General features: G+C 42.3%; 1 protein-coding gene across 1 annotated transcript in view; it reads right to left on the bottom strand.

Annotated features, from left to right (window-relative positions):
* The window catches only part of LOC131748077 (nuclear RNA export factor 2-like), an 89,965-nt gene extending 81,628 nt beyond the window's left edge, over nucleotides 1–8,337 (bottom strand). Inside the window, 2 exon segments of the mRNA XM_067023160.1 lie at nucleotides 2,111–2,127; nucleotides 8,307–8,337. Of these exon segments, the coding sequence (XP_066879261.1) occupies nucleotides 2,111–2,127; nucleotides 8,307–8,337 (48 nt within the window).
* Between the last annotated feature and the right edge of the window lie 7,687 nt (nucleotides 8,338–16,024).

The raw sequence follows: 16,024 nt of genomic DNA, 5'->3' as shown, positions 1-16,024 counted from the left end.
AGGGCTCTCCTGGACATCCCTCTTCACCACGTTTCCATCATCCTCCTGGAGGTGTGAGGGCTGAGGCTCACACCCATCGTGTTCATAATGAGGGTGCCTCTTGCCAGAATTACCTGGAAAGAACTCCAACCTTTCTTTCTTCCTTGAGGTGGTCTACCACCATCACTGTATTCTGAAAAGAGGAACAAAAATACAAGTTTGAAGATATATCTGTGGTCCACTTACCACGTACCATGTCTTAGGCTAACAGGATGGTAGGGCAGGCAAAGTGCCTACCTGGCTTAAGGGACCAATCCCACAAACCACAGAAAGGACACTCTTCTGCCTGTCCAGAGAGGACAGCCTTATCCAACAGATGGCACTGTCAAGGCAAGAATCGAGGAGGAGCAGGATGAGGAAGAGGAGGATAAGGAGGAGAAAGAAGGAGGAGAAAGGGGAGGGAGGAGAAGACAACTGCATTGAAATATTTAAAACAGTGGAGCAGGACTGATAAAGAACGGAGGTGCATGCGTCCATGGGTTAGACTGGACAACAGTCATGTATATACCAGGAAGGCACCCGAATCTTGCTTTCTCTCAGGACTTTCCAACAACCACACCAATACCTCTCTCGTGCCTCCCAAAACCAATCAGCCACCAAACCGATTCCACTAACAATCAGCAAGCTAGCTGTACATCATTTACCAGTGCATTAGGAGCTTTAATGTCAGGTGGCACTGATGTAACAGCCTCCTGAACAGTCTCCCTCCCTCCAGACTTGCCCTGAACAATACTCTGTTTGAAAGAGCCCGAGTGAGCTGTCTTTTGGGCCAGACTCAAATGCCTTTCTGTTCAGCAGGCATCTCTTCCTCACTTCAGCTCTTCTATAACAAGGGTGTGAATGATAACCTGGAATGATGTGTCAACCACCTTTTCCAATTGTTTAGGGATTCTTCTTTTTGCTTTCTATTACTGGTTTCTAATTTGATTCCATTGTGGCCAGGGAACACACTTTGCGAGATTTTAATTCATCTTTTTTTAGATTTATTTTTCTTAATAAATTTATTTCTTTATTTATGGCTGTGTGGGTTCTTCCTTGCTGCACATGGGCTTTCACTACTTGTGACTAGTGGGGGCTGCTCTTCGTTGCGGTGCCCGGACTTCTCATTGCGGAGGCTTCACTTATTGCAGAGCATGGGCTCTTTGTGTGCGGGCTTCAGTAGTTGTGGCTCACAGCCTCAGTAGTTGTGTCTCGAAGGCCCTAGAGTGCAGGCTCAGTAGTTGTGGCACACGGGCTTAGTTGCTCTGCATCATGCGGAATCTTCCTGACCAAGGCATGAACTTGTGCCCCCTGTTTTGGCAGGTATATTCTGAACCACTGCGCTACCGAGGAAGTACCACAATTCTTTTTGAATTTATTGAGGTTTGTCTGGTGGTCGAGGAGTTGGTCTAACTTGGTGAAGTTAGAGGCCCTCTGGGAAAAACCTGTACTCTGCTGTTTGTGGGAGGACTGTTATATTTATGTCATGTACATCTCGTTAGTTTACAGTGTTATTCAGGTCTCCTGTATCCTTGCAGATTTTCTCTCTAGTAATTCTGTCCTTTGCTAAGAGGGAGGTGGGTGTGGAAGGCTGCCACTATAATTATAGATCTGGCCTTTTCTCCTTTCAGTTCCATCAGTTTTTGCTTCATGTACTTTGAGGTTCCGTTGTTTGGTGCGTACACATTTAGGATCTTTATGTCTCCCTGGTGTCCTGATCCTTTCATCATTCTGTAAGGCCTCTCTTTGGCTCTTGTTCATTTTCTTTACTCTGAGATGTACTGTACTGGATACTGAAGCCACAGGCATGCTGAGAAAGTGTCCTGGGTATACCTAAGCTTGTATTCACTCCTAGGAGTTGTGTTGCTGTCCACCCCTTCATCCACAAATTCTCTCCTCCAACATATCTAATTCACCATGGGAAAAGATTTGGAAGTCTTTCAGCACCTGCAGAAATAAGATCGTGTCAATTCTCTCTCCCATAGGTGGATTCACTAAGGCTATTTTATTTTTAACACATTCCACTGAAACAGTGAACCAGCAGATAATCATACTAGTGGCTTGTGGGGAGGGAGGATTATGATAATTACACTGTTAGAAACCAGCTTCCTTTGGGGTGTCATACTTAAGGTTCTCTAGGTTTGTGTGCTGTGCCTCTTGTACATTAACTATTCCATGTTGTCTCAGGGCACACTTATGAGTAAAGATCCATCTACTGTTTATCAATCCCCGATGGAGTGATTACAACCAGGCCTCAGATGACCTCCTCTGGGGAACCATTGCTTTCCCTGTGTGGCCTGCTGTCAGGGCAAACCTTCTACTCACAACTTTGGGATTTACCCTGTGTGGAACTGGAAGCGAAAGGAAACACAAATAGGGCATTTGACCCATAAATGTCACTTGCTCAATCTCCAAACTTCGGAGGGGGCCTGGCGTGCTCTCTTTCTCCCACACGCCACATCCAACTGGTCAGGAAATTCTCTCGGCCCGTCTCCCAAAGTATGTCCAGAAGCCAGCCACTTCCCACCACCTGAATTACCACCACCCTGGCCATGATACCAACATCTATCTCCTGGACTGTACTGCTGTCCAGCTGGCCCCGCTTCTTTCATACTGGCTCCCTTATCTGTCTGATATCAACCCAGCAGCAGAGTGCAAGTCAAATCATTTCACTCATCTGGTCAACACCACATAACAATGCTTTGAAGCCCACCAACATATACAAAAGCCAGGAGTTCATAATGATACACATCAACAATAACAACAACAAAGAGGAACCTTATTGGTGACCTTTGGAGAATGCAAGGCAGCCAACTCGTTTTCAGGAAAATCCAGCAATGAAAGGGAAAAATTCACATATTCAAGGGAGCAGTAAGGGCATGTGGTCTACATACGGTGTATAGGAAGAATCAGAGTCATTTGCAAGAACCCACAATCCTTCCGAAATAAAGTTGCCGAGGGGAAAGCATAAAAGGGAGCTAGCTAACAGCTACCGCAGTCCCCCGGCTGACCAAATACCTCGGGTGCCTCCGCAGGGCTAGAGACCTCCCTCAGCAAGGTGATTCAGACATAGGAATCTCAGGCATTTCCTTGTTTGGGAACTCTTCCAGGAGAGTGGATATGTGATCAAAAGCCACAGAGGGGGCAACACACACACACGCTTACACGCACACACATACATTCACTTACTGACCACTTGCAACTCAGTCTGTTCCCTGTCTCTCAGTCGGGCTGCCAGAATCAAAGGTGATGACAGGAGTATTATAAAGCAACTAGTGCCTCCCACTCAGGCTGCCTGGGTTGCCCCTCAGGCTCCACCACTTATGTCTGATCCTCCCACAAAGAAAGAGTTGTTAGTATCCTTTATGACATCATGTGTATTCATATGGCGACTTCTTGTGTCGTTTTGGAATTCTGCCTACATCATTGCGATGCCACTGAGTACATGGCAACAGCATCCTCTCTATCATAGGGAGAGAACATGGTGAGAAGTAAGCCTACACTGGCCCAGCAGCAACCTACGTTTGCTCAGTGTTGGGCAGACTCACTAGATTTCTTTGACCTCTTCACAAATACCCCATGATGATTGTATCCATGGTCCCTTCTTAGGTTCACAGGGGTCAGATACAATAAATGTGCCAGGATTCTCTGCCAAGTAAGTGGCAGAAGGGGGTTTGTGTCTTCACCTATCAGTCTCCCTCCACATCCTAAGGGTACTTCCAGCTACTGAACTGGTTCTCCTTTAACGGTGAGCTTTCAGGTCTCAGGGAGAGATTTCTGTGTGCAGACCTGGGATGATGTTTTGTGACCAGATGTTAGTCACTCCTGCTTGGGTGGGTCCATGTACCTCGGATGAAGTGGAGATATCTTTCTTGAAGTCGAGGAGAAATCTGTCTGGATCACAGGGTTTGCAGATTAGAAATCCCCTTGGGCTGGCAATGCCTGGCATAGAATAACAACTAATTAATATCTGTTAAATGAATGTGTGTAAGAGCAACTTAGGATCATCAACAAAGCCACATTTGAGAAGCCACAGATCTCAACCATTTCCACTCACATCCATTTATTTCAGACAAAAAAAAGAAAAACTGGGCTGCAAAATTGTTTCATAACCTGCTTGTAAAAGTACCATGTGTTGATTCTTGCTTTTGCAAAATTAATATTTTTCATTCATGTACAGTTAGAAATAGAACTCAGCCCCACCCTGCTGACTAACACTAAAACTACAGCTTTTCTGATCACAGGAAGGGAGGCTTTTGCAAACAGTGGGGATACAGAGACAAGGAGAAACTTTCCTTGAATCCAGCAGACACAGCTTCTTCCAGGATGCCTGGTGGGTGGGGGAAGAAAGTTCCGAACCCACAGGCATGACTGTGGTGCTCAGCTGTGTGACAGACAGTAGGCATGGCTTACTTCTCAGAGGAAGAGAAAAGTGTGAATGTGCATGGGTGTGTGTTAATATTTTGCATTATAAGCTTTTATAACTAGGTTACAGATACATATATTCCAAATCATGTTGGTAAATGCACTGCGCCCAAAACTTGGTCCTACTCTACATTTTCTGGATCCCACTGTATTACATATGACCATTTTTTGCTCCTTGGTCTTAGTCTTAATATGCTCTTTAATGATTTTTTTCATATTGGTGATTGACTGATTTCTTTAAATTACACAAGTACTGTGATAGAGTTCTCTGTGCCAAAAAAATTTTAACAATACCCAGGGTTTGACCAGGGATATCGAGCATCCCCAGTGGTGGAGGCCAAATAACCCAGTGGAGCACAGCTTGGGCTTCAGGGTAGGTCCAGGACTTGAGTCCCTGCTCTTCTGCCTCCCAGAAGAACCACACCAATATTTCTCAATGTAAGACATAGTTTTCTAAGGACGTGTGATGATAGTTACAGCAATATGCATTTCCGCTAACAGTGTATGAGAGTGTAATTGCTTATAGTATGCTTATACCATTCAGAAGTCATTCTTATACTTTGACCCAGATATTTCCCTTTTTGAATTTATCATACAAAATATTTCCTGCCTAAACATATACCTACAGCTACACGGCTGTGCTTTCCAGCCTCTTTGGCAGAGAAGGATGATGGGACCAGAGTGGCTGCTATTGTCAGAAGGGGGGCAGAATGATTGTCATTGGACTCAAGCACAGGTGGAAAAGAAGGGACGTGAGTACCTGACATACAGAGTGTAAAGGCCAAGGGATGGATGTAGGGGCTGGAAAAATGAGCCTGAGCACTGGGAAGAGAATGAAACACAAATGAAAAAAGCCTCTAAGGACTGAATTCATCCTGGCCATATGCACTCACCCTCTGGAAACCTTCCTTTCTTTCCATGTGTAGCTTGTCTGTCTCTGTTACTTCACCTTCAGTTTGAACACCAGAGAAACATTTCCCACAGAGTCTTAGAAAGGAGAGACTTTACAGGGCAACAGCATGCAATGATCGGCCTCTCAGACAGAAGGCGGAGTTCAGAGCATCTTGGTCCCAGACCCCACACTCATCACTGCCTACCCGACTTTGTGAGTCCCATCCCAGTGCTCGTTTCAGTCTGAACACAGAGTCACACATTAATGATTATGGGCAAAAGATTTGAGGTCAGGTCTATAAGAGTTTGAATACTGCTGCTAAATTCTATGGTCCAAGGCAAGTAACTTGGACCTGATGCTGACTCAGTTTCTCCGTCCCCCCTCCCCTGCCAAAGTGAAGACAGTAATAGTTTCTACCTCGTGAGGTAATTGTGAGAATTGAGTTGGTATAGGGAAATACATGGAAAGCCCCTGAAGAAGTGCCTGTGACCTAATGAGCACAACAAGTAGGTTATCAATTCCTAGGTCAGGTACCTAATACAGTATCTGCTGTTCAGTAAGGGATGAATGTGTATTAGTAGCGTTTGATGTTATGAAAAGGAAAGTGGATGGCAGTATGGGGGCAAGATGCAGTTTCAGCTACTAATGTATGTTATAAAGTGGCAATAGTAAAACTGGGCAACCGCAGTGGGAAACACACTGACATACTGTTTAAGGGGAACAAAATTAAAGGTTCAGAGCTTGAAACAGGCATGTGGAGGGATTAATGAGGGAAGAGCTGAAGTTCCCATTTCCAAACGCTACGCAAGGAAAGAAAAAGCATTATTGTTCAAGAAAGAGTTTGGGTTTAAGTGGTAGATTACAAAAAGCAAGACAGAATATTTCTGACACCGCATGGTACAGTGTATAAAAAAAAGGCAGGTTATAAAATTTTATATTACAGTATGGTTCATATTAATGAACCATATTAATTCATATTAATGAATGCTTATGTTTTTATGTGTGATTATAAATATTAAGAACTCTAACCAAAGGAACATGTGAGAGTGTCAACTACATTTATAAATGGGTGACTGGAATGCACAATAGTTATTCGTTCAGATCTATGCTTTGCTTGTATAAAAGGATGTTTGTGTCTGGGTCAGCGTCTTCCCAGGTGCTTAGGGTGAAGCACTATAGCTGTTGACTCCTTACGCAGCATAACAAGGACAAATTATCATTGATAAGCAGATATGAGTGCCTCCTTGCTGATTAATATGCCGCAACAGTTTACATGACTCACCCAAATTTTCCTGATCCCCGGTTCCTTACATGTATAAATCAGTGGTTAGGGCTAACCGCCAGCTTAATGAAGATATAGACCACGTACCACACTCCCTAAAGGTTCCCAGTTAATCACCTCCTCTTCCTCTGTCCCCATTCAAACTTTGATCAGCTTTCATTTCCATATATTAGCTTTTCCTGCTCTAGAATTTCATATAAATGGAATCACACATCCTGTACTCCTTTGTGTTTGGCGTCTTTAACTTAGCATAAATGTTTTTCTTCAGATCCACCTATGTCCTTGCCTTTTCATTGCTGGGTAATGCACCATTGTATTTGTTTACCTTTAATGTTGTTTTAATGAAGTTTCAGGAGGAAGTGAAAGTCCACCCTTGTGTTCAATCAGCCATCTTCCTGGTCAGTGTTCTATTCTTATACAATGGATATAATTTCAAGTTTTACCACTCCTTTATCTCTCTAGGGAAATACTATCTTTAGGTCTTTTCCAGACTTTTCTATTCTTCCTATTCCCTCAGTACCAATCACTCCATGTGTTGTATTTGTTCTGTCGCTTCCATGCTTACCCTGGGTTGTGAGCGTCTCCTGAAGAAAAGACCTCACTGTCGAGTCAGCCCTGGGCTCCTGGGTGTTTGGCTTTAACCCATACCTGGCTCTGGGCTCATCAGTGTTTCAGCCTTCCTCCCTGACCCTACCACTGGTGGCCCCTGCCTTACCACTGCGTTTTCCTATTCCCTCCCTCCCTCGCTCCCTCACTCCCTCGCTCCTTCCCTCCTTCTTTCCTTCCTTGAAGGAGAGCATTCTCCGTTTATTGCATGGGAATTCTTATTTCATACTTTCCAGCACAGTTATATACTTATTATAATTGGAGTATTCTATGTATTCATTAATGGAATATTATTATTCCAAAACCACAATTATAACATGTTCAAACTAAATATTGTAAAATACTTGCACTCTATTCACTTAAATTGTTCAGGCTCTTCTCAAACTTGTTTACACACTAGAGTCACTTGGGAAGATTGAAAAAATTACTAGCACCAGCCTACACCCACAACAATTAAAACAGATTGGGGCAGACCCAAGCAATCACATTTTTAAAACTCTTCATGTGATTTCAGTGTGCAAATACGGTTGAAAACCACTATGTTAAAAGGCATCTGGTTTGGGGTTATGCTTGGCAGAAGACCTTAGGGATGCCTGCCACCTCACTTTGCTGACTTTCCACTCAGTGCTCTTTTTGGGGACCTAGTGATTCCATTAACTTACAGTGGAGATTGGTAAACTACGGTCCATGAGCCTGTTTCTGTATGACCTGACCTGCAAGCTAAGATTGTTTCTTCATAGTAGAATGGTTTAAAAAATCCAAAGAAGAATCTTATTTCTTGGCATGTGAAAATTATTTGAAATTCACAATTCCTGTCCGTATATAAAGTTTTTTTGGAAGACAGACATGCTGTGTCTGTGGCAGCTTTTGCTCTACAGTGCAGATCTGAATAGCTCCATCAGAAACTGAAAGGCCTACAAAGCCTCAAATATTTGTCATCTGACCCTTTCCAGGAAAAGGTTTTTGAGCTCTGGTTTAGAGCAAGTGTCCTTTAAGCAAATGCACAGTAACAGCAGTAAATGGCTGATAGTCCCTTTGGCTAAGCCTGGGAAGAAGATTTACTGTAGGTTCTTGCGACTGCACTGGTGGGTCCTTTCTTAGTCCACTCATTCATCGTGTTCTGGGTCAAGTGTGGGAATTGAGTAAGGGACTACCATTTACCATCACAATAGCTCAAGTCACCAGATTTAGAGCTTGATTTATTTATTTTTTGTTCTTATATTTTATTATAAATACATACTTTTTAATATTTTATTTATTTTTACAGTAATCAAATGTAACATTGGAGTATGTTCAGATATTTCAAGATCCAAGGGATCTGTTGATCAATTAGCCACCTTCAAAGATTGCTGTAGTTCAAACCAATATGACTACTCTTCCAGCTTTGCTGCTTATTAAGATAGACAGCACTCACCTTGAGGCAGGAGGTTAAGTGCTCCTACTGGGCCTGCAACCCCAGGACTCCAACATACTCCCTGAAATGAGGGGATGTCCCATCTCATCTGTGGCCTACACCAGTCAGCCACTTCAGAGTACCTCGAAGATGAAAATGACCTCCGCACTAATATGTTTCTCAGTGCTGTGGGGCAGGGAGCGTCGTCTGAGTCCCTAAGAGCATCTATTTGGTCCACCGACACATTGACTTCAAAGGCATTTCATTCAAGTGACCACAGGCGACAACTCCTGCAACTGTTTCACCATTGTGTGCCATGGAACACCAATATTTCCTCCTCTAATGTCAGTTGGATCCTTACTGTCTTCAGATGTACCTAAGCCAAATAACTTTGCTCAGAATCCCACTTCCTTCAGGTCCCTTGGCTTGCAACAAATTTTGGTGTCAAGTACTCTATCAATCACAGTTCCCACTTGCCTATGGCAGCTATTCATTCTAATAGCTATTTTATAAAAATAAGAGGTTGGTAATAAAATATATTACATAGCTGACAAAAACTCTGTGAAGGCCCGAAAAGACAGCTTGGAAGCTATACAGCCAGGGGAAGTCCACTGACGCTTTGGGACTGTTATAGCTGAAACGCCACTGCTGCCTGTGTGCTAACTGACATGTATGCAGTGCAGGCACTCTGCTGTGACTCTTCCATAAGAACCAGAGACCCCTCCCATCATACACACTTGACCATGTCACTGAGCCATACGTGGCTCCCATGTCATTCAGTTACGCCTGCAAGTCTCAGGATGGTGCATGTGCTTCATATAACCGAGATCCCGTTTAGAACCTGAGCTGTAAGGGCCTCTGGTTAATGTACAGACACACACACACACACACACACACACACACACACACACACACACACACACTGGTTTCATGTTTTTAGCTGTTTCCTCACTAAAGAACAGAAAGCATATGAGTGTAAATGTATGTCAGAAGAGTTACCAATGGAATCCGATTCATAGTTGATTTTATAGAACGTTATAATTTTTGCTTCTGTAAATGGTACCTTCAGAATGAAAACGGTACTTTCTATTTGTTACAATTATTTTGTGTATATTAGACTTATACTCAACAAATTTATTAATCTCTATAATTAATCTTAATTTCCTTAGCCTCTCTTGAATTTACATAAGGTAACACTGTTATCTTCACCGCTTTATTTTCACTTGCACACATTTATTAATTCACATGTGTATAGTTGTATATATACATTCTGGCTCACTGTACTGACTAGGAGATGTAATATGATGCTAAAACAAAGTGGTCATGTAAGTCATCTTTGTCTCTCTTCTGATATTAAAGGGAATGCTTCCAACGTTTCACTATTAAGTATGATGTATAATGTAGGTTAATCTATTTTTAATATTGGTTGTCAGTCTAAAGAAACATCTTTCTATTTATGAATTGCTGAGAATTCCTGTTATTGTCAGTCTTACGGCTGATTGGTTGTTTCAATATTTGTTGGCCTTGTTTTACTGAATATTTTGTGATAATCCTCCTTTCCTCCTTCCTTTATTTCACTAATGGGCTAAATTAACTTCACAGATCTCCGAATGTTAAAGCAACGTTGCATGCCTGGGATTAAACACGACTTTATCATACTGTGTTTCCTGTCTTAGCCATGGCCGGATTTAGCTTGCTATTAATTTATGTATACGTTTTGCATTTGTGTAACTAACTGAGATTGGCTAAAAATTTTGCTTTCTTGTGTATTCTTTGTCAACAATATTATTAATAATAACACAATTTTCTGTTTCTTTTTCATGGAAAATCTTGTTTTTCTCTGGGATTTATCTGATTTCTCTAAATTTTAAGTTTATCAGCATATCTTTTCCATAACACTGTTGTATCTTTTGAATCTTTGCTGAAACTGAACGTGTGACAGCTTTTCTCATTTCAGAGTGGCTTCTCCTACCCTTATCTCTAATTTTCTTGACCCTTGTTGCTAGATATTTCCTTTTTATCTTATCTCTCTAAAGTGCTTATAGCTCTCATTTTTTTGTTTTTGTTGAACTCTTGTCATATCTGTTCTCAGTTCCATTAATTTCTGTTCTTATTTCTATTACTTTCCCTTTAAGAGACTGGAAAGACATGAGAGTAATTTTTTTTTTTTTTTTTTTTTTTGTGGTACGCGGGCCTCTCACTGTTGTGGCCTCTCCCATTGCGGAGCGCAGGCTCCGGACGCGCAGGCTCAGCGGCCCAGCCGCTCCGCAGCATGTGGGATCTTCCCGGACCAGGGCACAAACCCGTGTCCCCGGCATCGGCAGGCGGATTCTCAACCACTGGGCCACCAGGGAAGCCCAGAGAGTAATTTTTATAAAGTAAGTGATCCATGAACGGCTTTTCCTCTACCACCAGGGTTTATTTTCTAATTTTTATGTTTGACTATTATGAACACTCAAACATCCAATCCATTCATCTGTTCGGAGGAGGCCTGCAGCTTTGCAATGTTGCCACTGCAACCATGTCTATTCAGTTCCACTGTTGGCACATCGGATGTTTAAGGAAGAGGGAACTGGAGCACTGAAGTAATAGGATCTCTACTATAAGTACAGCTGACCCTGGAACAACAGGGTCTGATCTGAGTGGATCTGCTTATATGTGCATTTTTTTCAACAAATGTGTAAATAATAAACGTGTAGAACATCGTGTACAAGACAGGTATTGAAGTGGATAGATAGTCTATCGTTACACAGGCATAAGGTGAGTGATATTTAGTAAAAAAATAATGATGTGTTAGTTTGCTTACTGTTTTATAAACTTGCTTTCAAAGAATTACATACTCATACAGTACGTCTCTCTGTCTTTCTGTCTCTCTGTGTCTCTCTGTCTCTGTCTCTCTCATAATGGGAGAAACTACATATCAGCCTATAGTCACCACTGGTATGTGTTTTTTTTAGTATAACGATTTTTCCAATACTGTATTATGAATATGACTGTGATACTGTATGCCATAAAAGTTTTATAATGATTCATTCATTAGTATATGTTCAAGCCTACCATGAAGCAATGGTATCCATCTCACTAGACAAAAATAAGGCAGTCATACCACTGCTTCTTCATTATCAATGCACGAATCCCTATACCTGTAAAAAAATATGAATTTCTTTTCACATGATCTTTCCATTTTGGTATCTAGTGTTAGTAATACATATAACATCTACCATGTTTTGTATCATATAAGACATTATTGATGTAGGTACTGACGGAAAGACGATTCATTTTGTAAGTAGATGATGCAAATGTTCAATATCAATAAATACAGTGCAGTACTGTAAATGTATTTTCTCTTCCTTATGATTTTATTAATAACATTTTCTCTCCTCTGGCTTACTTTATTGCAAGAATACACTATATAACATATATAACACACAAAATATGTGTTAATCCACTGTTTATGTTATCAGGAGGGCTTCCAGTTAACAGTAGGCTATTAGTAGTTATGTTTTGGGGGGCCTCCAAAGTTATCTGCGGAATTTTTACTGTGCAGGGGGTCAGCGTCCCCAACCCCCGCGTTGTTCAGGGGTCAAGAGAATATATGTATTTAATTTAAGAGACTAGCATACAATATAGAAAAGAGTATGTAAAGAACATCAACTTTGAAAACATACCTGTCTGGATTCAAATCCTGCTCTGTCCCTTACTGCCCATGTGACTTTTCACAAGTACTCAATCTCTCTGCATTTCAGTTGCATCATGCAGCAGTCAGTGGTCCTGTTTGCCAAGTGTTTCCATTTCTGCCCTGTTCCAGGTCCCTGGCAGAACTGCACGTTTGCTCTATCCCCTTTGTTAGGGCGGGGTCATAAGTGTGACTAGTTTTGGCTAATGGGTTTGAGTGATATGTGAAATAATTCTTAGCCACAAACTATGGTTGTTGGTGTGAGACCTCGCCCCAGGCCCAGGGCCCTCTTTCCCTCAGGCACAGCGATCGACAACTTTCTAGATGGTGTCTGCTCTGTCACTTTTAGTCTCGAAGTCATTCCAATAAGAAGAGATCAGATCTCTTACATCCACCATCCTGTGATGGATGTGCACCTGCCATGCACATGTAGTGGGAGTGAGGAATAAGCCACTGAGATTTGGGGATTGTCTCTAACCACAGCATAGCTCAGCCCCTCCTGACTCACATATCTCGTCTGCCAACTGAAATAACACCCTCTCAGGATTTTTCTGAGGGTGAAATGACTAAACTTATATGATGAGGTTATCACAGTGCTTGACACATAATAGGGACTCAAAACATGGCAGCATTAATTATTACATAATAATATAACTCTTTTGGAAAGGTGTGGGATACTTGTACATAATGAGAGGTATTATGTCTGCACATCCTGACAGGTAAGTTGTACTTCGCTTTCCAGAGGGAGGCACTATATTTGTTGCTATAGATCAGACTGCTTAATGATTTGCACTTATGCATTTGTCTTTGCCACCACGCTATCAGACATATGTTTAGAAAATGAGGTTATCTCTGAAGACTAAAGAGTGAATAGTTTTAAGCAGGAGAGAGACTGGCTGATGAGATAAGATAAAATGCGTTTCAGAGCAATAAGTAATTTCTTAAAGAGAAGAAGAATAGATTTTAATAATTATAAACATACAGTCTCTTGCTCTTAGTAAGCAAAGGCACAAGGTTGTAAACTGGTAGGTGATTTACTGTGGATAGGTCTTCCCAGTATATTTTATGGGAACACTCGTTCCTCAGATGCTCTGTGGAAAAATGTATTGTCCCCGCATAAGTTCGGGAAACTATCCCTCTCTTTGACATTCATATTGCATATTAGCATATTATATAAAAAACATCCTACGGTATGGAAATTCATTTACCTTTATTTCTGTATGTTCCACATGTCTCAGAAGTAGAGTCCAATTTCATTGTTGCTGGTTTTTTGGGGCCCTAGTGTTTTGCAGAACAAGCTTCTAAATGCTGAAGTGAGAGTAAAATAAAGTGAATTATTTAAGCTTCATGTAATATAAATTATCACAAGTGACAATATTCTTGAGCCATGTATCAAGAAGTATTTATTCCCCATAAATGTAAACATAATCTCGCTATCTGCTCCACTTGACTCATTCAATACGACTTTCATGACGGCCAGGAGCCTGCTGCTGAGAGATGACATCCAAGTCCATGAAACTTAGCCATCCCATCCACGGCCACCCCACCCACCCAGGCCAGGCCTTCCTCCTCCTCCACTTCACTCCCTACCAGCAGCTAATCCCGTAATTCCAGGTTCAGGTTGCACACAACCACAGGCTTTCTCTGCCAGCTGTACAACAGTTAGGCCATATCCAGAAGCCCCCTCCCACCCCAACCTCTGTCCCACTCTCTCTGGCCTTTGGCTCTTTGCCAGACCTTGGTCTGGAGTTGTTTGGGTGCCTCTAAATGCCCAGTTCCCTGAGTAAACCTCTAGTACCAGCGGGAACACCTCCCTCCTGAGTACCACCCATCGTGGCAGGATATAAAAGTTGGTTGAAAAGTTGGGATCTGAGCCAGAGTCTCCTCAAATTCCCTCCTCAGCCAGAGCACCCACCACAGGTCTAAAGGTCTTCGGCATGTATGGGTCTGACTTTTCTGGAGGTTTAGCTGACCTGGAGTTCAATAGACCCTCCCTACTCTTAAAGGGCAAACCCTCCTGCAGGACTGTGGGTGATCACATGACGTCGGAGGACAGTTGAACCACCAGACTGAGGAGGCCTCAATCTTCACATGTCTGAGGGAGCTGAGTCTCACGTGACAACATCTTGGCACATGACTGTAAGCTCCACTTGACCATAAGCAGTCCAGAAGTTGCAGAGCTCACATGAGGAAAAAATTTGGGTGCCACGTGTGGTAGGAGCCACACTGTTGCCCATACATGGATCTACAGTGTTTAGTAGCCTACAACCTTCACATGATAGAGATTGCTGAACTTGACATGTGCCATGCTGGGAAGGGTACCAGACCATAGCATCCACATAACCCTAAGCAGTAGATGACATCAAGGGTTGAGGCTGCAACATGCTGGTAGCTAGTCAGGGTCACATGAGAGAAAGAGCCATGTGATATGCAGGGTTTAGGAATCCACTTTGCTCTAGTGACTTGCAGGGCTGGATCTACAACAGGGTCATGGCGGCAACAGGGCCAGAGAGACCACATGCCCTTTGGGTTTAAGAGCCCAGGGTTCTGACCAGACAAGAAGGGCTGGGTCTGTCAAGTAACTATTGTCCACACGATGGCAGCATCCAGATGACCGACAGCCTTAGGAACCCACAATGCTCATATGCTTGGGAGGGCTGAGTCAGCTTTCTGACAGGAGTGTCCAATGACAGTAGGATTCTACTTGATCTGCATGTTTCAGGGGAACATGACCTTTGGGAGAACAGGAGATCAGAGATTGCCCACATTCCTCATCTCCTCCGTGATGTTGGTGCCTTCTAATGACCTTCTAAGCACACAATCTTGGGCTTTACCTACACCAACCCCTCTCTAATGTATTAATTTTATGTGCTTTTTCCCCCCGATAGCACATGCAATTTAACACATAACAAATTAACACATAAGGATGAAATAAGTCCTCCCCAAAGCCACAATCCTGGGCATGCTATAGAAACTACTGTTAAGAGCCTAAGCACTGCGTACAGGTAAGCGCTATTGACTTCAGTTTAATGCAGGTCTAAAGGAATTTAATGCAAATCTAATGAGTTGTAATTTTAATTTCCAGTAAAGTGTATAGTGAGTACTGCGGGCCATGCACTTGGGAAGGATAACTCATTTATGAGAGGTAACTCTATAGATTATGTACTGTTACAGAACTTTACATATGCGAACACTGAAGACCAGAGGTTTTAAATCAATCAGTTGACTAAGAGGTCTCGGATATTGCAGGTGGCACACCAAGAGTGGCCCACAGGCCAGCCAGCTACAGACTCTGTGTTCTGCTCACCCACCAGGTTCCTCACCAGAAGGTTAACATTGGGCTCAGCCTTACTAATTCAGAAAATCTGGCAAATCAGCCCCAGTAACTGAAAATTTGAGTTCATGAGAGATCTCTTTGGGATGCCACGCTAATTAGACCCAGTCAAATTTGAATCTATTTCATGGCCTCTATTTAAGGTTTGTGTATAGATATAAACGTATCTCTAATATGTGAAATATGTGTATATGAGTGGTTTATGAATTGCTTGATTATAGCTGAAAACATTTCCTTCTTTCAAATAAACACTGAAAAGAAGGTATCATAAAGTTTAGTCGCCCTACACCCCGTGCCTGAATTACAACAATTACAAATGAGTGGAATCTGAATTCATTAGATTTTACAGTGTATAGTCTGTCTGTGTCTCCCCAGAAGAACAGAGAAACGAGTAGGAG

Source organism: Kogia breviceps, chromosome X, assembly GCF_026419965.1.
Source record: "Kogia breviceps isolate mKogBre1 chromosome X, mKogBre1 haplotype 1, whole genome shotgun sequence".
NCBI classification, from domain to species: Eukaryota; Metazoa; Chordata; class Mammalia; order Artiodactyla; family Physeteridae; genus Kogia; species Kogia breviceps.
This window is presented reverse-complemented; position numbering and strand designations above follow the sequence as displayed.